Genomic DNA, 21,844 nt, shown 5'->3' with positions numbered 1-21,844 from the left:
GGATCATGTGAACTTTACTGAAACTTCCTGGTGGAAACCGTGTGGGTGCGTTTTCCTAGCAGGGAGCCGGCAGCTGGTCTGGCCCAACTGCTTAAGCAGTCTGTCTGGCCAGGTGGGGAGGTGGCTGGGAAGCTAGATACTAGGACCCGTTTAAAAATTGGTCCCATTTAGTTATTAAAAAAGTGAATGTTTCTGAATAATTTGTTCCACAGAAGTCTTCATGCATCCAACTTTGCATTCTGGTACAGAATGAAGACATTAAAAATAAATGGAAATTTTCTGTGGATCACAAAACACACTTCCCATGCCATCCCAGTAATTAAATGAAGTTGCGGCTGAATAAAATGGTGACTTTTAATGAAATTTCAGGGAAAAAAGGCACAGATTTTAGAAAGGCACCTCAAATTTATTAAAATACAGCTCCCTCACATTACTTACTGCAAAAATCAGACTTGCTTGTGATCGTAACTCACTGTAATGACTTTACAGACTTGACTCTTGATCGATTCTATTTTTTAATTGGGACATTTGCCTGAGAAACAGCTGATCCACAGAAACATTTTCTTTTTATGATACTGTATTCCAAATCGATAGTGGGGGCTGTCTTCCTTAACGTATTTTAACAAGTAGTAAACATAGCAAGTTTGGAAGCCTGACAGCAACTGAATAGTTAGCTTCGGGCACGCACCCTGAGAGGAGAGCCAGGCGCGCCCGCAAAGAGCAGGTCGCTGCTCTTCTTTCAAGTGCGTCGTCGTTGGGCCCACAGCGAGTCTGGGGTCTTGAGAAAAGTGGGAGGTGCACGTGGACAGCGCCGCCGCCCTCGCTTGCACAGGAAATCGGCGGGGTGCGGGGCGGCGCCAGGCGGGGTCCTACCGCTGTGGGCGGTGCGGAGCGCGGAGGCGGGGGCGGGGCCCGCGGGTGCAGCTGCGGTCGGGGCCGCTCGTCGCGCGGGCGGGGAGGGCTCGGACGTGCTGGAGCGACTCCTCCGTGCAGCCACCGCCCGTGCTGGGGCAGAGCCCGGCCCCCAACGGGAACACGCCGGGCGCTCCCCAGGCTCAGGGAGGAGAGGGGAGGCTCGTCCCTGCCGCCTCGCCAGACCTTCCTGCGAGCTGCAAGAGCGGACTTGTCAGTGTGATGGGTCTCGGAGGGGAGCCCAGCGTCGCCTCCTCGCTTGCGGACAGCGGGAGCCCCTATTCAGCGCAGGGCAGTTGAATCCCGCCGGCGGCGGGAGCACCGGCGAGTGGGGGAGCAAAGAACCGGGACGAGATTGATTGCATCATTCCCAGGAACATTGCTTCCACCTGCGAGCGAGTTTGAGCAGCCAGCTGTGGATTTTATATTTGCTTCCCCACGCACCGAGGTTAGTCGGGTGGCTTTGGCTTTTTGGGAAGGAGCCCTGACCCAGCCCCGATGTGTGCGATGGATTGAGGCGTGCCCGGCTGCGCCCCGAGCCCGGCCCCCGCCCGCAGCCCACATAGATGAGATGGAAAATCGGGGGCTCTTCTGCAGCCTCTGTTCCCTGATGTTCAACGCACCTCTGCTGTTCATCGTCACCGGTGAGTAGGAAACTTCTGCCTCCTCCCGCGGTGAGCCGCCGCTCCGGGGACAGCTTGCTGGCGGGAGGCGGCGGGGTCTCCGATGCCTGCGGGGCTCGCCGCCGTGCGCGCAGCTGAGCGCTAGCCGCCTCGCTCCGGCCAGCAGTTGCTCCGAGCCCCGTCCTTGCCACTGCTTTTTCCTGTAGACGAATCGCTGGCTGGGGGCAGGGAGCGCTGCCGGGGGGGGCCTTTTAGCAGAACAAGGTGGCACTGTTGCGGCCGCAGCTGCCGGCGGGGCGTGCTCGGCGCCTTGCAGCCACCGGCGCGGAGCGGGGCCGGCCGGGCGCGCAGCCCGGGACAGTTCCCGCGCCGCGTCTGGGGGAGGGGGCGGTGGGACACTGGTGTCGCTGTACACAGCCGAGGGCTTTCTTGGGAGGACGAGGGGGTTTTAAGATCCTCGTCGAACTTTCCCTTTCCGCTGGAGCCGCGGCCCCCGGCTGCGGGGTGGCGGGGAGCGGATCGGCCCTGCCCCGGGTGCGCAATCCTGGATGCTCCACTTATTCTGTGATCACCAGACTACAGGAAACCCCTGTCTCTGTCAGCGCCTAGCTCTTCAGCTGGAACAGCTCGCCTTACGCTTAAAAAGACTGATCTTGTCTTTTAACCTCTCCCATTAACCAGCCCTTGTAACTCTATCTTCCCCTCCTAGCTACCTTTACTGAAGTTCCCAAAGATGTGACTGTTAGGGAGGGAGATGATATTGAGATGCCTTGTGCTTTCCGAGCCAGCGGATCCACCTCTTACTCCTTGGAAATCCAGTGGTGGTACCTTAAAGAACCAGCCAGAGAACTTGCACACGAATTAGCCATCAGTGTCCCCGGCAGCAGGAGCAAGGTAATACAGCTCTATGGAGATGTATCTGTTCATCGAGTGCAACGTGTTCAGAGGGTGCTCAAAATAAACCCAGCAGTCCCAGAGAGGAGAGCACTTCCTCTACCCAGTGCCAGTGAGTGGTTGGAAGTGCCGGCGTCCCAGAGACCTCCCTGAGCAGAGGAGGACAGGGCATGCACCGTGGGGGACTTCACCTCAGGAAGAAACATCAGTACTTTAAGGATTGCAAATAGAAAGCAATAAATATCCCGCTGCAAAACTGGCAATGAGGACCCAAGAGAGGCAGTCAAAAACAGCTGTAGTATGAAGTGGGGACAAGTGAAAAACAGTGCTTCTGTAGGCTGAGCTAGGAATCATTGGAAAAGGTTGGAGACGTCATTGTAATCATTGTAAAAGGTTTGCTCGCTGATAGAGCAAAGAAAGGCATGAGGGGAACACCTCTCTGTTGGTATGTTAAATATGTATCACTCTGCATACCCAAACGCAAACTATTTCTTGGGGTACATGTACACATCTGTGTCCGTATCTGGACAGTCGGTTGCATGAAGCAGAGTTAAATCTTGCCTGTCCTTTCCCCTCCCCCTAGCAAGCTTCCTGGTGTGATGGTAGGCTCTAATCTAAATTTTTCAGCTGCATTTCCCCAACATAAGCCAGTTCATTCTGCAGCTTCCCTCCAGCGCAAGACACCTTGCTGGTGCTAAACAGGAGTGGGGTGAAGCAGGATTTTCAGGCCGTGTTGCACGGGGCACATCACCCTCTCCAGCCCCCCAGCCCCTGCCCCGTGGCAGCCTGCATGCCTGTGCCAGCTCCCCTCTCTGTAGCACGCTTGTTTTCCTGCAGAGCTCAAATAGAGATGCAAAGCATATAGGCGCTGAGCTAATGCAATGCTGCCTAGCTGAGGAAAGTGTAAGTCAGTTGTCAGACAGGGAAATAAATCGCTTGGATTTAAGTGCCTTCTTTAACCTTATATAAAAACCGTGAGTTGCTTTTACAATAAATGATGACAGGGCATGCCTGGAGAATGATGACCATCTCCCTGGGAGGCGCATCAGTGAGATCTGAGGCATGACTTAGGTTTACAGTAGTTGGCTGGAGACAAAAAAATAACCAAGTACAAAACCTGCTGAGTGATACTTGCTCCCAGGATGTTTCAGGACCAAAGCTGTGCCCTGAGCAGTGTGGGATCCAGCCTGCCCAAGGACCTCACAGCTGTGCTAATGCTGCTGGTGAAGCATCTTCCCCAGTGTTTGTCAGTGCCTGTGAGCAGCACAGCATGCAACAAGCACTTATTTGGCTGCTGTTCGCACCCTTGGTAAAGGCAGTGCTTCTGTGGGTATCACAGCAGCTTTACCAAAACAGTCCCCCCAGCTAAGCTGCCTTCCCTGTTGCCCGAGGAAGTACCCTCCAGCCATGCACGGGCTGTGTGAGCAGCAAGTGGAGAAAGTTGCGTCTGTCCTTGTCTTGTCCTTGCACTGGGGTGAGAAGATGAGCATCTTGTCCAGGTGCTGGCAGAGCTGAGTCTAATCCCTCTTTTTTCCTGTTCTTTTAGGTAACGAACAAGGATGCAACCAAAATCAGTGTAAGTGCAGCTTGAGCTGGGTGGTGCACCCCCTTCCTCCCATACACGTGGGATTTGCTGCATGTCCCCTTCCTTTCCTGACGTGCGAATGCAGTTGGTCTCACTGGCAGCCCTGCTCCTGCAGCATGGCAGGAGTGTGGCACATCTCCCCCCCTCGGCGTGTGGTGGCTTGGTCAAAACATTACCATCTGCTGCTGGTTTAGCAGGCACGTCTCATTCCTCACAATCGAGAGGTGATGCTTGCCTTACAGCTCCTCCTTAGCCACGTTTGAAGAGGACTGTGGGCCGGATCAGGAGAGAAGTTTGCTTTTTTTCCCCATCCCTGTGCAAACCCCAGTCGTCTGTGGCGACCCCCTTCTCTCTCCGTCCTGCAGGAAAGGAGCCTTTTTGCCCTCGATGCGGGCCCGGGCTTCCCTCTGTCCCAGCGCGGCGGCTGCCGGGGCGCGCCGACCCTTCCCCGCGGTGCTGAGGCGTAGCCGGGGCCGGTCCCTCCCGCTGTAGCGGCGGGGCGAGGCCTGCACCGGGACTGTAGGGCACCCTCTCGGCCCGGTCGGGGGGCGCTGCACCCGCAGGGCTTGGCACTCCGCAGCAGGAGACCCCCGGGGTGCTGGGCTTTCCCCAGGTGCGGGGTTCAGGGTGGTTCGTGCGGGCTGGAGGCTGCCTGGGAGACGGGATGCCTGCGGGGGTCTCTGCGGTACTGGGCGGGAGAAGGGACCCCCAGGCTGGGGGCGGGCACGGCGGGGGGTGCGTGGGGGTGATGGGGCGCAGGGAGCCCCTGTGCATTCGGTTGGGGGCGGAATTAGCCCGGGTTCGGTGTTCCTGACAGCAAAGGAAGGACCCGCAGCTGGGGCGAGAGGGAGCTCTGCCGGGGCCGCCCCGCGGAGAGCAGGGTCGCTGCGGGGGAAGGGAAGGGGAGGAGGGGAAGCGGCGGAGGGGGCCGGTGGCCGTTGCTGAGGCGGCGCCCGGCGCTGCGCTCTCTTGCAGACGGTCCGCGTCCAGGGCAACGACATCTCGCACCGGCTGCGGCTCTCGGGCGTGCGGCGGCAGGACGAGGGCGTCTACGAGTGCCGCGTGGCGGATTACAGCGACGACGAGACGCAGGAGCACAAGGCCCAAGCGCTGCTACGCGTCGTTTCCCGCTTCGCGCCGCCTGACGTGCAGGCGGCCGAGGCAGTCTCGCACATCCAGAGCGGCGCGGCCTCACGCCGTCACGGCCCCGCCGCACGGCTCACGCCGCCGCCGGGCCCCGGCAAGCACCCGCCGCCGCCCCCGGCCGAGGGGGGGGCCGCCGCCGCTGCCCCCACCGCCTCCGCCTCGGCCACCGTCGCCGCCTCCTCGGGCTCGCCGCCGCCCGGGCAGGCCGTCATCCTCCGCCAGCAGCACGGGTCAGGTAGGGCGCGGGGCGCGGGCGGTGGTGCGCCCCTCTCCTCTGCCAGGGCTGGCCCCCCGACTGCCACTGCTCGGGTTAGGGTCGGGCACCGCGGGACCCCTCTGTCACGGGTGGGACCGGCACTACGATGCTAAAGCTAAATAACTGCACCCACGTCTCTAAGTAGATGTACTTGAAGTACCGCAAAAGCCAGGGCCGGTGCGTCACGCCCTGCCTTGTCAGAAGGTAGCACAGAGGCGTGGGGCTGGGGTGGGAGGTCTGAGCGCGAGGCTGGGACCTGCTGCCCTTTGGTAGGGGCTGTGGGAGGCCCTGCTTTCAGAGTCCCTTTTACCGCTTTTTGGACGTGGCGTTGTAAACAGTAGGTGCAGTCTCAAGTGAGCGAAATGCCATGGCTGTTCTGCGGAGAATTAAAATCAGCGAGTGGTTACCGGGGCTGGTTGCCCTGGACAGGCATGGGGCGCATACGGAGCAGGATGCAGGTTTGGAAGGGTATTGTTGTGTAATGAGCTCCATGTCTGAGTTACTGGCAGGATAAGAACTGGAGATGCTACACTCTATAATGGATTGCAAATGTAAACGTTGTGCTAATACTGCTTGTCTGTCAGTTAATACTGTATTATGTTATTAATGCCACATTACCATATTACAGCTAGCTGGAGAAGGCCATTGTAAACCTTTATTTACACTAATGACAGCAAAGTCTGGGACAAAGAACTGAGAGTCTTAAATCTGCAATTGCAAAGGTGTTCCAAGCTTCAGAGGTGTGGTGCTGCTCTGCCTGGGCTTTAGCTCCCCTCTCAGCCACTGTCACTTAGCTAACGTTGAACAAATGTCCCTGCCAAGTTATCTGTGTGAGAAGGGAAACAATTTCATGCCACTGACTGTGTAGGGAAAGCCCTGAGCTCCCCTCTCTGCTGAGTCTCTTCTGATGCAGATTCATAATCCTCATGCAGGAATGTTCACACTTCTTCCTGATACCTCTTCACACTCTCAGGGCAAGCAGTTGCAGGTTTTGGCTCACAGTAATGGAAATCAGTTGTATGTGGGTCACTGTGACCTGCTGGTGTTTTATAGGTGCTGTGTTTTATCTGGCTGCAACCTTTCGCTGTTTTCTAAATAGTTTCTTTCTCATGTAGAAATATGTGTGAAAACTAGGGTTTATTCCTTGTCATTCCTAAGACTAACGTGGCTGTTCACTGGCATCTAGTGGAAGACAAAGTAATTCCTGAGGTCTAACTGCAGTTGCCTGTGGGCATATAAAAAAGTTCAGTTTGCTTTTGCTAAATTCACTGACCACAAGAAATCAAACCAAACACTGTAATGCTCATGATCTGTTGTTTTCCTATTGGAAAGATCTGCTTTCCTTCTAGGAGCCCAGGGCTGGTGGTTGTTTTCGTGTTTCTTCTTTCCAGTCCCCCACAGTGAGAATTCTAGTAATGTTTTCCATGCTGACAAGAGAAGTTAGGTTTAGGATTCGCAGCGCTGTGTGCCCTGACTACTGAACCCAGAGCTTATGTGGTGCTTGTGAACTACAAACAGGATGATGAAAGTGCAGTGGGCTCAGTTCCATCTCAGCAGATGGATGTGAGTATGTGCTGCCAAGAGAGCACGTCACAAATGTCTGTTAGGGCAAGACCCCCTGCCCAGAACATCTAAACTGCTGTCTATCCTGATTTTTTACAAGTCTGTGGTTTGGGGATGTGGCACTGCTGCATCATTTGTAGACTGGATTAAATTCTGAAAATAAACTATAAGCATTGTGGCTAGCAGTGAAGATAATGGAATTATTTAAATCAGTGAAAAACGTAGCGAAATACAGAAAAATACTTTGTGGGGATCTCCAGATGGAGACTGATGCTAAGAGGGCTACAAAACAGGCTAAACTAAAATTTCCTGCAGTGACATCTCCTCTGTGCACACTGCTACCCGTGAACAGTGCCACTCCGTGGCAGTTTCTCTTCCAGGGAAAGGTGAAGTCAGTGTAGAGAGGACGGGACTCCTGTCCCTGTTCATAGTACTGACTTAAGAAGGTATAAATTAGCAACTGCTTTTTTTCTTCATATGGGGGAGGCAACTAATTTTGTATTTTGGTATAGTCCTCTGTAAAAATAATCTTTTCGCTCTTGCTTGAATCAAGACCCCCTGAAAAACAGGCTTCTACTTGGTTTATTGTAATTTCTATACCTGTGGCAGTTTGGAGCTGCCTGTAATTACTTGCCAATAAAACATCAGCCACAACATGGCTCAGTAGATCATCAGCTGAAAGACTTGGCCCTCAAAGTTACTGATTCAGGTGCCTTCTGGACCAGAACTGAGACTTGTTACCACGAGATGTCTCTCTGGCTGTTTTTGTGAAGCAGATTGCTGGTTGCCGTACCCAGTCCCCATCACCCGTGTATTTTAGAAAGGCTGTCCAGACCAGCTAGTTGGTTTGAAGCAGAGAGAGACAGCTTGGTATAGAGGCAAGAAATGGATTTATCTCCCCTAGACATGAAGTGTTGCTCCTTACTCAGAATAAAGGTATGTGGCTAAAATACTAATGTGGAATTCAGTGTGATGAGGACTTGCAGGGATAGCACATGCTTTTGTGAGGAAATCGAAGACTCAGGTCTCCAGTGCTGTCACTTGGGTTGGATAAGCACTAAACTTTCTTCAGAACTTCTTAAAAGAAAATTACATCCTTGAGCTTCAGTTTCCCATCAGTATGATAAAGTGGTGTTCTTTAGAGCTATTTTAGTTACAATAATTATTTTTTCTCTGTAAAGGATGCAGTCTTTTATAGGAAATACTTTTTTTCCTCTTTTTTACCTCTGAAAACTAGAAGCCCTGTTTTGAGTCCACTCCCTCAAGGCAGCATTGTAGCTGGTTTTCCATACAGTAGGGCCATCAAATCAAACTAAATCTTTGTTCACATAGGTGTATGCAACTGCAGGACCCCTGCACTGCTGTATGAATTATATATATACATAGCAGCATAATACATGTGCTTCATTATCCTATTTTGAGCTCTCTAACAAAACACACATACAAATAAGTACTTGCACCAAATCTGTCTGTAATAATTGCATAATCTAATACACTTACTTGCAAAAGTCTTTAGCATTTGTAAGTCTTTCATTGTATATGGGGTTATTTCCTCTGTATAAAAGCAGAAATGTGTTCAAACAATGGATTTGCCATCACTGATTAAGAAACGGTCTAATTTAATATACTGGAGAGTTCTGTCTAAAAGCTGATGGCATGGCACTAGCCACAGTGTTCTGCATGAATTGGGCTCGAATCCTATTTTCCTTGTAATGTAAATCTTCCCAATATGTTCAGTGTAGTAAGACAAGCCCTCTATGTGCGTGTATTCCAATAAATGTGATAATAGATCAAATGCTGCTTTTAGATGTGCCTGCAGGGCTCCTGTTGACTTCAGCTGGAGTCACAGTCATGCACCGTGGAAAAATGTGATTCTTTACATCTTCTAGTTGAACTGAAACATGAACTTGTTAGACTAAATGTGTCTGTTACTGAGGTTCTCTAAAGAGCATAGAGTCTCCTCTGACAAATCACGTATAAATAGAAAATCCATAGTTTTGGACATGTCATCTGAAATTGTATTTGGTAGAAATTTGTTATTAGCGTTACAGTATATAAGGGAGTAGATCCAATGTAACAGAAAACTCCCTGATATGCCAGAAATATTAGCTACTCAAACAGAATTTTGTCTGTAATGCTTAAACTACCATATAAAAACTTAGTGCTGTGGTCTTACGAGAGTCAAAAAGATTACTGTTTGTCTGCTGGTAAGGTAGACTGAAGTGGAAACTGAGAACATGTTACTTAGGCTGCAAGGAGGCAAAGGTCTGCTGGTAAGATCATTGAGTTTAATACCATCAGAGAAGGAGTTGTTGTCCGTATGGTTGTAAATGAAAATAATATTTAGCTTTTAGTTTAAATACTTACACACAAATGGAATCTTTTGCTGCAGATAAAAATCAGGGTGAGCAAGTGAAAGAGTGCATAAAGTGTTAATATTTTTGGAAGTGTTCTTAGCTTTTTACTGGGTAACTAGCGGGGATATAGGAACATCGCTGAGCAAGACACGCAGTGTTTGTGTCCCAGAAAGTTTGTAGTCCAAATGGATGAGATGGACAAATGGCAGGAAGAGTGATGATTGACTTTGAGTGTGTGGCAGCTGTGAAATTAAATATGAAAACTTAATTTCAGATCTCTTCAATTTAAGTCCAGTGCCTTAGTTGTGAGACTAACTTTGTCATCTGATAGGTGAAATAATAAACAAGGATCGTCATACTGACCTTCTGGGAGGCAAGTTGGCTGTATTGTACCCTACCAAATGGTCTCCAAAGTGAGTGCCTGTGTATTGGCTTGGGGACAATTTTTAGTTTAACTTCTGAGCAGAATGTAGGTCAGACATTGCAGCTTCCAAATTCCCTTTTATTTGTTTGATCTCTAGCCTCAAAGCTATGAAGTGAAAGCTCTAAAATAAACAAAGATGGGAGTGTGAAACAAGAAACTGTGCTTCATTATGCTTAGAGCGCTCTAGGAAGGACACAGAGAGACTCGTGTTATGCAGAGATGAAGTGTTCACAGCACAGAAGAAAATAAGTCTTCACGCCTATCCCTCTCACCTCCCCACAGCGCCTTTTATGTCTGAGGCAGAAGGAAGTCTGCTTGTGGGCTACGTGGCCTGAGATAATAAAGCACTGGGTCCCAATTCTGTAGTCTCTGTGCATGTGCAGCTCCTGGTGGTGCTCTTCAGAGCAGTACATGTGCAAAGTCAAGCTGTGGCAACCTGCATTGAGGCAGGAGACCATGTGGTGGGAGAGCGTTAGATCTCCATCGTGCACTGGGAAGCAAAAGGTGTTTTTTTACAGCTTAGAGACAGGAAAGTAAATGTCAAGAATACACTGTTTTCTTGAGCACAACAAGCTGTGGCTGGTTAGAGGGCCTCTGGAGTGGCTGTGGTTGAGTTTGGATTAAGTTTGGGTAAGGGTTAGGGCCTAGGGCTCTCCTGGCTTTGCCCAAATTTGAATGACGCTGCATGCTAGCTTGAGAAATAGCCCGTGGAGCTTGTTTATCTTTGGTAGATGAACATTAAACAAAATGGCAAGAAAGGAAAGTCTCTACGTTGCTGTTCAGGTTAGGTTCCCTACGTTTCCAGCTTGGTCTGCTTCGCTCCCCCTGTGCATTTTACGACACCATATATGAGCTCACATTCTGTTGTTATTTGTAGTTAAATGCAGCCTGGGTCACATCACATTTTCCTTCATGTTAAGTAAGGTAGCAAGACAGAGGCCATAACTGAATTATCAGGCTGACCTCCTAAATGTCACTGGATAATAAACATGCAAAAAGAATTCTCATTAAATACACATCACTAGCGCTTTAATATCTAGGCAAATTAGACTGCTTTGGGGACAAGTGAGGTCAAATATTTTCTTTTGTGTGTGTGTAATATGGATTAATTCTCGAACTGGACAAAAGCACAAACTGCAGTACCGTGTCACCTCATTACCTAGGGCAGAAACAAGCTGTGCCAGGGTGGTTTTATACTGTGGAAATGCAATTTATTTGAGTAACCTCCTTTCAGCAGTTCTTGCTTGTTCCCTGGAGGACAGACAAAACTGTACTAACCTATTCTACTAAAGCTTGTGCAGTGTCCTCGAAGAAATCTGAATAATATTTGAACTTCTTAAATATCTTCAAGTTACAGATGAAAAAATGTTTTAAAAAATATTACTGAACACAATGAAAGGGGTATTCCAGGTCTTTCTAATGAATGTGGAAGCTCTACATAACAGTCTAGATTTCTGTATGAGATTGATTTGTTAGTGTGTGAAAATCAGAAATTTGTACGAGGGAAGGCTGAGTGCACCCATGTGTCTTTTTGCATGAACAAGCATCATTTTGGGCAGGAATATACATATACTGCTAGTTCTTTATGTACAGTTTCAATAGATACTTTGCAAAATGGAGCCTTACTTTGCACTACGAGCTAACTTAGGCTGTGTATTTTACAAGATGCAGGTAATTGTTATACATTCCCCACCGCTGCTCTACTGATGCAACTTTACTGATGTATAAAGTAACACTTGAACTGTGTTGTGAGTTATATAGGTCCCTAATACTTTGTGGTATACTTAGAAGTCATAGCAGAAAGAAGTGTCAAGACAATCTTACTGGTACTAGTTTTGAGAAGGATATTAGTAGTGGTGGTCTGTAGTTGGAAAGGAAACATGAAGTAGAATTTGCCAGGATCTTATAGTAGTCCTGTGAAGGTATTTTTCCTATACATAATAGAGCCTGACAGGACTGTGCTGGTAATAAAAGGCGTTTGTTTTCAGTTTTGATTTAGCTTTGCTAAAGGAGTGAGAATGCTGGTAGGTTCACTATTGCTGTTTACTATATGTTTTTTAAAATTAGATAATGGCAGAGCAGTCCCATAAGTCAATAATAAACAGTTCAAGTAGGTTTGTATTGGAAAAAATGGGATTGTCAGCAGAATGGTATTATTTGTCAAAACAGCGGTTAACAACCGAGTATTTTATATTGCTAGGCTGTTATCAGTTGGAAGGCAATTTTATTAGCTGGAAAGAAGAGCAGTTTGGCAGAGCGGCAGCTGTGCTCTGTGGAGAATTCAGTGTGATCGCAGCATGCAGATCGTTGTGGCACGGCTGGAGAAGGGAGCTGTGCTAATGAAGCTTATGCAGGATGTCACGTAGTTGCTGTAGTACCTGGTCTTACCCTGCATTTGCATGGTTGCGGCTAGGAGGCAGGGCATCCTTGGGGGGTGGCGGGGGGTGTGTGTGTGTGGGCTAGGGGCAGCTGCTAACTTTGAAATTATGCAGAGGACAGTTAGTAAGTCCTCTAATGGATGTCGTCTTCCATGCCTGTCATTTATTGGTCATGTGTAAAATTCATGAAACTGGTATAATTAGAACTACTTTACTGTCTTACAAATTTTAAAATTGTTGTTGTACTCTGAATCCCTCTCATGCCAGGGAGCTGGAGATCTCACATGTAAAGAGGGCACTGAGGAACTTCCGGTGTTCACAGCTTTTCCAAATAACCCCTTGCTGGCTTATTCTGTAAAGTTTGGCCTTCCTTAGATCTAGGGCATGGGCATGTCTTTAGTTAGCTAATACCTAGCAAGTATCAATCAATCATTGGAAAGGTTTGGAGGGTCTGTGTATTTGCGGATCGCTCCCCAAATGTCACTGTTCATAGCAAAAAGGTGATCCCTTTTTTATGTAAATCACAGGCTCTGCTTTTTTTTCAGGCACATGCTCTCAATGCAGCTGTTTTCCTTGTGTCATCATGTATTCTGCTAATGCACTTAGCTCTATTCATTAAGTATAGACAGGATAGGGTTATTTTTTTAAAAAATCCTTAGATAATCTGCTCTCAGATCTGCTTAACTTTAGTAATTCTGATTGGAGTGAGAATTACAACTACATTGGCAACTTGCTCCTGATCCAAATCAAGTAAAAAATACTCTAAAAGACAAGTGAAGTGAGAACTACACTGTCTTGTTCTTTACTTCTGGGTTTCAAATATTTACAGCTTGTTTCAGTTACAGAATGTGAAATCTGTGGTTCCATCCAGTGTGACTTTTATTGCAAGTTTTTTCTTAAAGTGTCAACTTACAGAATTGCATGACCATATCTAGCTTACCTGCTTTTTGCAACGTGGCTTTTTGGTCCTCCTGCTTATAATGAAAAACTTGAGAATATGGCCCAGATTCACTTCAAAACTCAGTAACTGAAACCCTGCTACCAGTATTCTTCATTGCTTTATGATTTGGGTAGTTTGAGTTGTGCTTTTTGCTATTGGTGTGTATCAATATGCTGTGGACTTGCTCATGTAGTAGTACTGAAGAAGGATATGTAGGGCTGGATGTTCATCTACCACCTGAACTACCACTAACGTAGTTAGTTATTTTTCTGTATGTTTCAGTTCAAAATTTATTTTCTGCCAAATCACATGACAAAGAATTTTGCATCTCTCATAATAATGAGAGATGTGAATTAATAGTGCTTGATTTTATTAAGTTACTTTTAGGTCATGGAACTGCAGAAAATTCTGGAAATGAAACAAAGCCATAGTTACATGGTTTGGGTCTATTTAGGAAGATATTTGGTGAGGAGAGATCATCTCACAGATACCAAAGCAGAAATCTGTTCATGGGAATGTACTATAAAGTAGAGACCAGCTGCAGGTCTCAAAAGAGGGAATTTACAGGCTTATTTAAATGCAGACCAATATAAAGTATTTAAGCTGTATAATCTATATAGAATGAATGACTCGCTTTAAGTATTCAGGATACATTCCTATTCTACATTGACACTGTCCATAGCAGTGTTTCTTTTTCACTTAGTCATAAGTTAGCCTTGGTGTTTTCTTGAAGCATGTGCTGGTGTTTTCTTGAAGTTTCCCCTTAACCTTTCCAAGAGTGGATATTAGAGTGGCTAGTCGGTTATTTGGCTGTCTCCAGTGTAGGACAGATCCCAAGAGCAGTCCCTCAAGAGCCTGGCTCCATTGGAATCGGCTCAGCTGCTGCTCTGCTGGGCTTTCCAGGGGCAGCACTCTCTCTCAATACAGCAGTTTTCATAGTCAAACGTAGCATTTGGTAGAAGCGGAGTGAGGCTTTCAGTAAGAATGCTAACTGGTCTGTACATCTTTGGCTGCCACAGAAGGGAATTGGGGAAATTGAGGGGAAATGAACCAACCCTTCTCTGTATTGTGTATCCCTACTTCTTGTAGCTTTAGTGGGAGGTGAGTTTTTGCCAGCCTATCGACAATGAAACCACATATTTCTCTGGTAACCTAAAAAATAGAAATGCTTTATAAAAAGGTAGAAGCATTTCATGCTCTCTACCTGATATGCACTTCCATACATTCATCTAATCCACTAGTCTAACTACCCCCTTTCTGTTTGTTAGTAGCTGTGTTTAATACAAAAATGTCTTGCCATGAAGACCTGCAGCAACTGTCGAACTGGATCAGATCAATTGTCCATCTAATCCTATAGCTTGTGTCTAATAATGTCCTTACAATCTAGGAGAAAAAAGGGAGGAGCCTCCACAGAGGATAATTGAGCACTTGACTGATCCTTGTACCATATGCATGTTTGGAAGGGATTGTCAGTCCTAATATTTTGAGAACAATTTGACCTTAATGAGTCTCAGTTGAAATGAGCTCTAATGTGAACAGAAATCCACCTCAATGATTGCAAGTGCCTGAAGAAACATATACCCAACTCCTCTACCAATTCCTGTGCCTGTCCTATCCCACAGGCGCTCACGCAGATTGACTTCCAGCAAACCACTGCAGTACTTCAGAAAATCGACACTGCTGAAGGAATCTTCTTCTTTTCTTAGCTTGGTATCAGAACCAAACTTTTCTTTCTGCATCATTTCCTTGCATGACTACACCTCTCTCTCCTTACCATCCAATTTCTTTGTTTTCTAGTCTGTCCATAACTATATAATGTACATGGCACATTTTTCATAAATCTGCTAAAACAGGGGATTCAAGGGTGGTTAGCCATGTTGTGGTTTTCTTTTCTCCAAGTGGGGGTTAAGTATGTCGACTGAAATGCTCAGGGAGCTAGAAGATGCTGCTTCTCAAGAAAACAAAGGTTCTGCTGGTCTCCTTAACACTGCTGTCATGCCTCTCAAAATGCTGCAGTTCCCATGCCTTCCTGCTGCCCATGCTGTGGTTTACCACTAAAACACCAAAGTCTTTTGTCCTAGATGGGATTTTTCAGCTGTCACATCAAGAACAATCAATATTAAGAACGAGGCTTCTACAAAGAATAGGATTTTTCTTAAATATACATACTTGTTTTTCTACCTATGCTGGAAATTTGCACTGTGCTGCCCTATATGCAGCCTCTGTAGAATTATCGAGCCTTACGTTCTACCTCCCCTCTGTGTTCAGTCACATGAGTTCAGCCCAGCATGTAAATTGATACAGGTATGGGCAAGTCAAACATGGTCATTTCAGGAGTGCTGATGACTCCAAATGGAAATGGATTCTTATTTGTAATACTAAAACCTGTTGAGCGTCCAAACTTAGGGTAGGAGTGGCTTTCAGTTACACTTGTTACATGGTACTTTGGCAGCTCACTTCTAAATATAGGCCTGAACATAGCAGTGGATATCTTAAGAGAGACGGTAGACAAACAGTAAACTCAGGTGTAATTAAGACCTAAAGTGATGACACAGTTTTACAAAACCCTGGCCAGCATCTTCTGGCCAGTAAAACTGGTTTCAGTTTCCCGGGGAGTTTGAGGCTATGGTGAGGATAAGGCAAGTGGAATGTGGCTATTTTCAAGTAGGGTGTGGAGGGCAATGCTCATAGTTTCATCCAGCTGCATGAGAAGATTTACTCTTGACCTTAAAAACCTTGATGGCATGGATAAAGGAAGAAAGCAGGATCACTAGCCTATCCCTTGTCATGGTTTTGGCTGGGATGGAGTTAGTTTTCTTCACTGTAGTGGGTGTGGTGTGTTTTGGATTTAGTGTGGAAATGGTGTTGATGGCATACTGATGTTTTAGTTGTCGCTAAGTAATTGCTACCTGCATGGTTGTGAGGAAATAAATACATGTGCTGACTTCTGTGAGAGGAGTTACGAAAAGCTGTTCCAAAATTCACTGAATCATAAATAAAAATGTCTAATGGGTAGAAGACTTATTTTTTCATAGTGCCTCTAGGCAGGTTCAGTGATGAGCAGATCCCATGCAGTTGCTTATAAATATCTGGGAAGTCACAACTGCCAAAATTAGCAACACCAAAAGGCAGCTCAGGAGCTGTTTCTGGTTGTGCCTAGACATGATGGTCTACAGCCAGCTGAAAGCCAGGAGCAAGGGAGACCCCACGTTGTAGTATTTTTGCACAGATTTCCATAGTACCACATACTTAACAAGAGCACCTCACATTATGTGCCGTGCTCTAGGGTTTAGCTGGGAGAGAGTGCTAAAGTTAGCACAGGCTCTGGAGACGCTTCTACACACCATCCTGGAGAATTAGCACTTGGTAAGGAGTAGGAAGTTTAAGGTACCAGTTACAAGCCTTTAAAAAATCCCCCCCATAGCAAAAATGCAGTGTGTGGATTGTGCTGTAAGTATTTAAGAGTGGAAGAAGGATATATGCAGCTTATAACATCATGTCTCAGACTGTGGAGTAATTCTAGTGTGGTGGAGCTTATTATCTGTTCAGTTCAGTAAGTGTATAGTGACTTTGTAATGGTGTCTTTTTAATTAAAAACTTCTAAGAAGCTCTTATATCTGAAGCTGGGTAAACTCCCTTCACTTCAGTGGAAGTATTCCAAATATATGTCAGTGAGAGATAATTTGCTTTTTTCTAGGAGGTTATTGCTTGTAATGATCCTTGACAACCAACCTGTATAAACCCCTATTTTTTTAATAGATACAAGATAGTAGGAACAGTTTCTCCAAGAATAATTTCTCAAGCACAGTCTAAAGTTTCTGGATTGAGAGAATAAATCAATCTATATGGTCAATTTGATCCCTCACCTCTTAATGAAATGCCAGGTTTGAGAGTTTTAAGTGCCCACTGTTCTGTAAGGAAACCGTCTGAGGCTAACAGGTCACTGCATAAAAGCCACTACAGAGAAATGTTTTGTGATACTGCCAGCCAGGGTCCCAGCTCCATCATGAACAGGCAGTCAAATTTTGGTGTTATCTCATCTTTGGAGGAAAACAGACTACTGATGTCTTTCAGCTTTTTATTATATGGGCCACTACATTTTGCCACTACCTCAGAAAGAAACATTAAGGGACTTTTCAGATTCTTTCTAGGAAGAAAAATAGGAAACTGTGGGTTTTGGCCATCAGTTAAATATGGCTTGTAAAAGAATCATCCCATTTTTCCCATGTGTCACAAGTCACTTGGTTAATCTATGATTGTTTTCAATTGGATGAACTGTTTTAAGTCAAATTTTGATGAATGCTGGCACAAAGCAAATTATTAAATTGAAAACTACAGTAAAACATTATTATGTTATAAATCGAAAAGAAGGATGAGTGATGCCAGAGAGCAATTTACCGTACACGAACAGAGCAATTTTTTATTGTTCTGCTTAGTGGTAGACTTTCCCTTTAAGCCGTGTGCATATAAATAATTGAAAAGAAAAATTGTAAATCTACGTAGTGATAAATAAGCTTACAATAACAAAACATCAGATGAATATTCAAAATACAAATGAAATATTTTCTTGTAAGTGTCAATAGTTTGTAAGAAACTGCGTACGCCTCATTTAAAGTCTCTGGATAGAAGCTCTTTGTTTTCAAATCTGGGTTGATCGCATGTCCAGATTCTAGTGGTCAAGACCACATTCTGTTTGTTCACATCTACAAATGCAGCAATTTTTAAAGTAAAAGTCAAGATTTCCACTACTGCAGTAAAAGCACAATTGAGGACACTAAGTTGGCTTGTTTATAAACAATACTACCTATAATGAAAAGGGTTTGAGTTAACTAAACAGGGAGAAATTACTGGAAATTTATTTCTAGTCTGCTTATGTTTAGAGGAAGGAGAATTATGAAGTTCTGGATATCTGCTACTACTGCATGAAGTCTTAGAGCAGAGTAACACTAAATCAGTATGAAAAAGAAAGCTTGTGTTTGGTGTTCAGTAAGAATAAATGCTTTCAAATATTTTAAAATAATATATTTTATTTAATGGCTAAGATTCTATTAACAGACTCTGAACTCATGTTCTGCTGTCAAATTAATAAAATGGATAACGTAGGTTAAAAACAACGCAAATTCTACAAGAGGAGAAGACAAAAGATTTGTACTGATGCATTAATTCACAGTCCTGCATTGAGATTTAAACTAAGAGGAAGGTGTAGGAATGATATGGGAAGCAGGCACACAGCTACTGCGTGGAGTTGTGACAAATACTGCTTTCCATTCAAGACAGAAACAATCCTAAACTGGTGTCCTTTGCAGCCCTTCAGTATGGTGATTGTAACAGCACTTGAGCCACAAGAGCCTGTTGCTCCAGGTTGAGTTCCTCAGTGTTTCCAGGGGGATTCCACCCTTACGAAAGTGCAGCTTTTTTTCTGAGCCACTAGAAGTATCTCCCCAAACTCAAGTCCTGCTCACTCAAAGAACAAGGTCAGCCCTGACGGGGAAAAATGGGCTCTTCCTACCCTCAGGTTTGAGCATAATAAATACCGAAGGCCAGATCTTCACTGCAGTGGTGGGCAGGTGTGGAATTGGCACAAATTTGGCACCTGTGAGCTGGAGGCAGCTGTCAGGAGTGTTGGCTGCTGCCAGGCTGCCCTTGCCATCCCCCAGCACGGGGGACAGCGATAGCACATGGGGACCATCTTGGGCTCATGTTCTTGCAGTTGTTCAGCGTCTCAGAAGTGAGAAGAGTGATCTGACAGCTTGGAAGTGGGGATATGCTTACTGGAAGTATGGGTCTGTTGTGCCAGTGACTGCAATTTGTGAATAAGCAGTCTGTCTTCAGATAGCACATAGCATGTCAGGCTCAGAGACAGGCAGAAAATGGTGGTTTACTTTCAGCCTTCCTAGTCAGCGAGCTGTTTTCTCTTACTGGTGTAGGTAGATTTGCTGTTAGGGTTTTATCCTTGCTAAAACTGTAGGGCGTAATATATTTGTGAATTGACTGTGTATTTTTAAGGGATCGGTAGTACCTGCTGGAGGAGAGGAGGTCCCCGAGGCTGGGAAATGGCTGTCACAGCCCTGCTTGCTCCTGGGCTGGCAAGTCAGGCAGGGCTCCTGCTGCCCTCACCCTTTCAGTGCAGGAAGGGGGTTTGCTTATCCTGCCAGCAGGTCCCCAGGGGCAGAAACCTCCTTGCACCTCTGCTCTGCAGGGCTGGTTTGCAGGGCAGAGAAGGCAAGTCCACGCTTGTGAGCTCCTGCATTGCTGCCTCAGAATAGCAAGAATATTTGGGGCTGGTGATTGTCTGTCCCATGTGCTGGCCAGAAACCCGAGCTTTAGCAGCTGTTGTGCACTTCCCTGCACACGCTTCTAGTGTCTTTTTGCAGGAATTTAATGACTTACTCCTTTAGTTACCTGAGTTAATTGTGTTTTTTAATGATTTTCAGCTTTAAAAAGAAAAATCCTGTATTCATCTTAATGCCTTGCTACATAGGCAGTCCTTTAGCCACGTGCTTGTGCATGCGAGGATTTAATTAAAAACCTTAATAACTAAATAATCTCCATGCAGTCTAGGCATCTATGAGATAGCACTGTGGGGACATTTCTTGAGTTCCTCAACTGCACACCACATTACTGTGAACTATTTTTTCATATTAGATAATAGTACTCTAGCTTTGCTGGTGAGGTATATATAGATTACGAGGCAGCCTGAACAGCGAGCCCAAGAGCAGTGGTTTACTCAGGAACTGTTCGAGGTATTTCCTTTGCTCATGCTACAGCTGAGAGGACTCACATCTCCTAGAGACCAGGACTAAAGTATTTGCATTAGGGTGCCTGTAGTGAGTTTCCTAAATAGAAGTGGCCTGATCCCTTCTTCAGAGATACGGAACACAAAAACCTTTTTTTTTTAAAGCTTGCACACTTTGCAAAGTGGCTCTGACAGTCACTTTTCTGTGTGGCAGTCAGTATTTTGGGCATTGATTACTCCTGTGTGTAGGGTCTTCAGCACTGGTGAGGCCTCTCCCTGGGTGCCTCTGTGCACTGCAGCTGCAGGGCAAAGCTCCGACTGGGCTCCTGCTTTTGCATTCACCCCTGTGGAAATGTCCCACAGCTACATGAGACACTGGTCATGGGTGTGCAGCCCTGTATTGTCATGTTACAGTGTTGGTGACAACTGCACGCACCAGTCCATGTCATGGCTTTGGAAAGGTGTCATCCATTGGCACTTGGGACCAACCCAAACAGCTGCTGCTGCTGACCAGTCCAGCCATGTTTGCATGGGTCAGCAGGGCCTTGGGGAGTGAAAGGCATTAATCTCTTGTCCTGCAGCAATGCCACAGGCTGCACCAGGAGAGGAGATCTGCTCCATAAGAAGGGGCTATTCTTGCCCTTGCCTGGCAGCAGAGCAGTGACCTGTTTCAGAGAGGGAGCACCACCGGTGCCCCACACCGTGCCTTCATGTCCTGCTTTCCTGGCAGAGTGTGGCCAGTGGACCTCGGCCCCACGCAAGGGAGAGGGGCCAGACCACAGTGGCACAAAGTAAATTCCTCTCTTTTTGGTGCAGGTAACTAGAATATAAAAAAACCCAAACAGAACAAGTATCTTAGTCTAAGTGGATACAAGGCAGGGACAGCCTTTTTAACTGCAGTGTGGACATGAATGCCACTTCTCGCTGTGAGCAAAGGCATCAGTGTCTGCTCCTGTCCAGGGAGAGCTGCGTCCTCCCTCTACAGCCATAAGGTTGCAGGCATCTGCTTTCCTGTGATGGCACCTACAAAACTACCCCTGCAGCCCTATATCGTGCTGCATAAGCTTACCTCATAGAAGCAGGAGCGGTCTTGCCCTCCCTGGGTTTGGGAGAAATGACTGTAACAGATGTGTTCCACATCTGACCTCTGTTTTTTCTACAGCTCGTGTGCACATTTTTAATTTAAAATTCAGCTCTTTCCTATGAAAGGTAAAGAAGATGTCAAGGTCTTTCTGTTCCCATTCCAGATGAAATGGGTTCATGTCCTGTTAATCAAGGAGTACAGCTGCAGCATTTGTCATTTCCCTTTAAAGTAATGGGTGGTTGATACCTGTCATTTCTCAAGAAACTATATACCAGATTAAGGTGTATTTATAGAAATCTCAATTGCTGGTAACTTGGCTGAAGCCAAGTTCAGGTATACCATTAGTAATGCATAATAAAATGACCTAAGTGGAGTGAGATTTGGGAGGGTGAAGAGAAAGCTATTTGAGTTGGATAGCTTGAGGATGCTACTTTACTATTAAAATTAAGCTTCTGACCCCTGGCTCTGAAGTGATAAAAATAAATCTTTGCTATATTTCTCTTCCGCATTCAATCTTCTGTATTGGAAAAGATAAAGGATAAAATCTTCTCTCCCTTGTCTCTTTCTTTTCTAGGTACAGGACCTATTTATGCTACAGACCCACTCCTATATATCTTCCTGTTAATACTGCATAAGCTTGTACACTTATTAGTAAACCACTGATGGACTACTTCCTCCACTCCTCCTCAGCCAAACAAAAAGGAACCTATTTAAAAGCAGAACAAATCCCTAATTAAAAAAAACACCTACGGTTTTAAAGATGGACAGAAGGAGACTGAAAGAAGCATGATAAATTCTACGTGGGGAGGAAAAACATATTTTTGGATGCCACAGAAAGTAAACCACATAGAATAATGCATCTAGTTTCCAGAGTCTATGTTGTAAAGCCCTGCTCTGTGCATGGCGCTTATGATTCCTCTATTTTAATGTAAATTTTTTTATTTTT

At 46.0% G+C, this 21,844-nt stretch overlaps 1 protein-coding gene and 1 long non-coding RNA gene across 2 annotated transcripts in view; both read left to right on the top strand.

The window, feature by feature from the left end:
* LOC142061017 (uncharacterized) overlaps positions 1-1,135 on the top strand; it is a 216,298-nt gene extending 215,163 nt beyond the window's left edge. Inside the window, exon 7 of the long non-coding RNA XR_012662015.1 lies at positions 213-1,135. This is a non-coding gene — a long non-coding RNA (uncharacterized LOC142061017). The remainder of the gene's footprint in view (positions 1-212) is intronic.
* Positions 1,136-21,588, top strand: VSTM2B (V-set and transmembrane domain containing 2B). The gene is made up of 5 exons (XM_075101492.1): positions 1,136-1,556; positions 2,245-2,429; positions 3,976-4,005; positions 4,990-5,395; positions 21,473-21,588. Exons 1-5 carry the CDS (start codon positions 1,484-1,486, stop codon positions 21,559-21,561), a joined length of 783 nt encoding a protein of 260 aa, XP_074957593.1. The 5' UTR covers positions 1,136-1,483; the 3' UTR covers positions 21,562-21,588.
* Positions 21,589-21,844: the final 256 nt, after the last annotated feature.

Source organism: Phalacrocorax aristotelis, chromosome 8, assembly GCF_949628215.1.
Source record: "Phalacrocorax aristotelis chromosome 8, bGulAri2.1, whole genome shotgun sequence".
In the NCBI taxonomy this organism is placed as follows: domain Eukaryota; kingdom Metazoa; phylum Chordata; class Aves; order Suliformes; family Phalacrocoracidae; genus Phalacrocorax; species Phalacrocorax aristotelis.
This window is presented reverse-complemented; position numbering and strand designations above follow the sequence as displayed.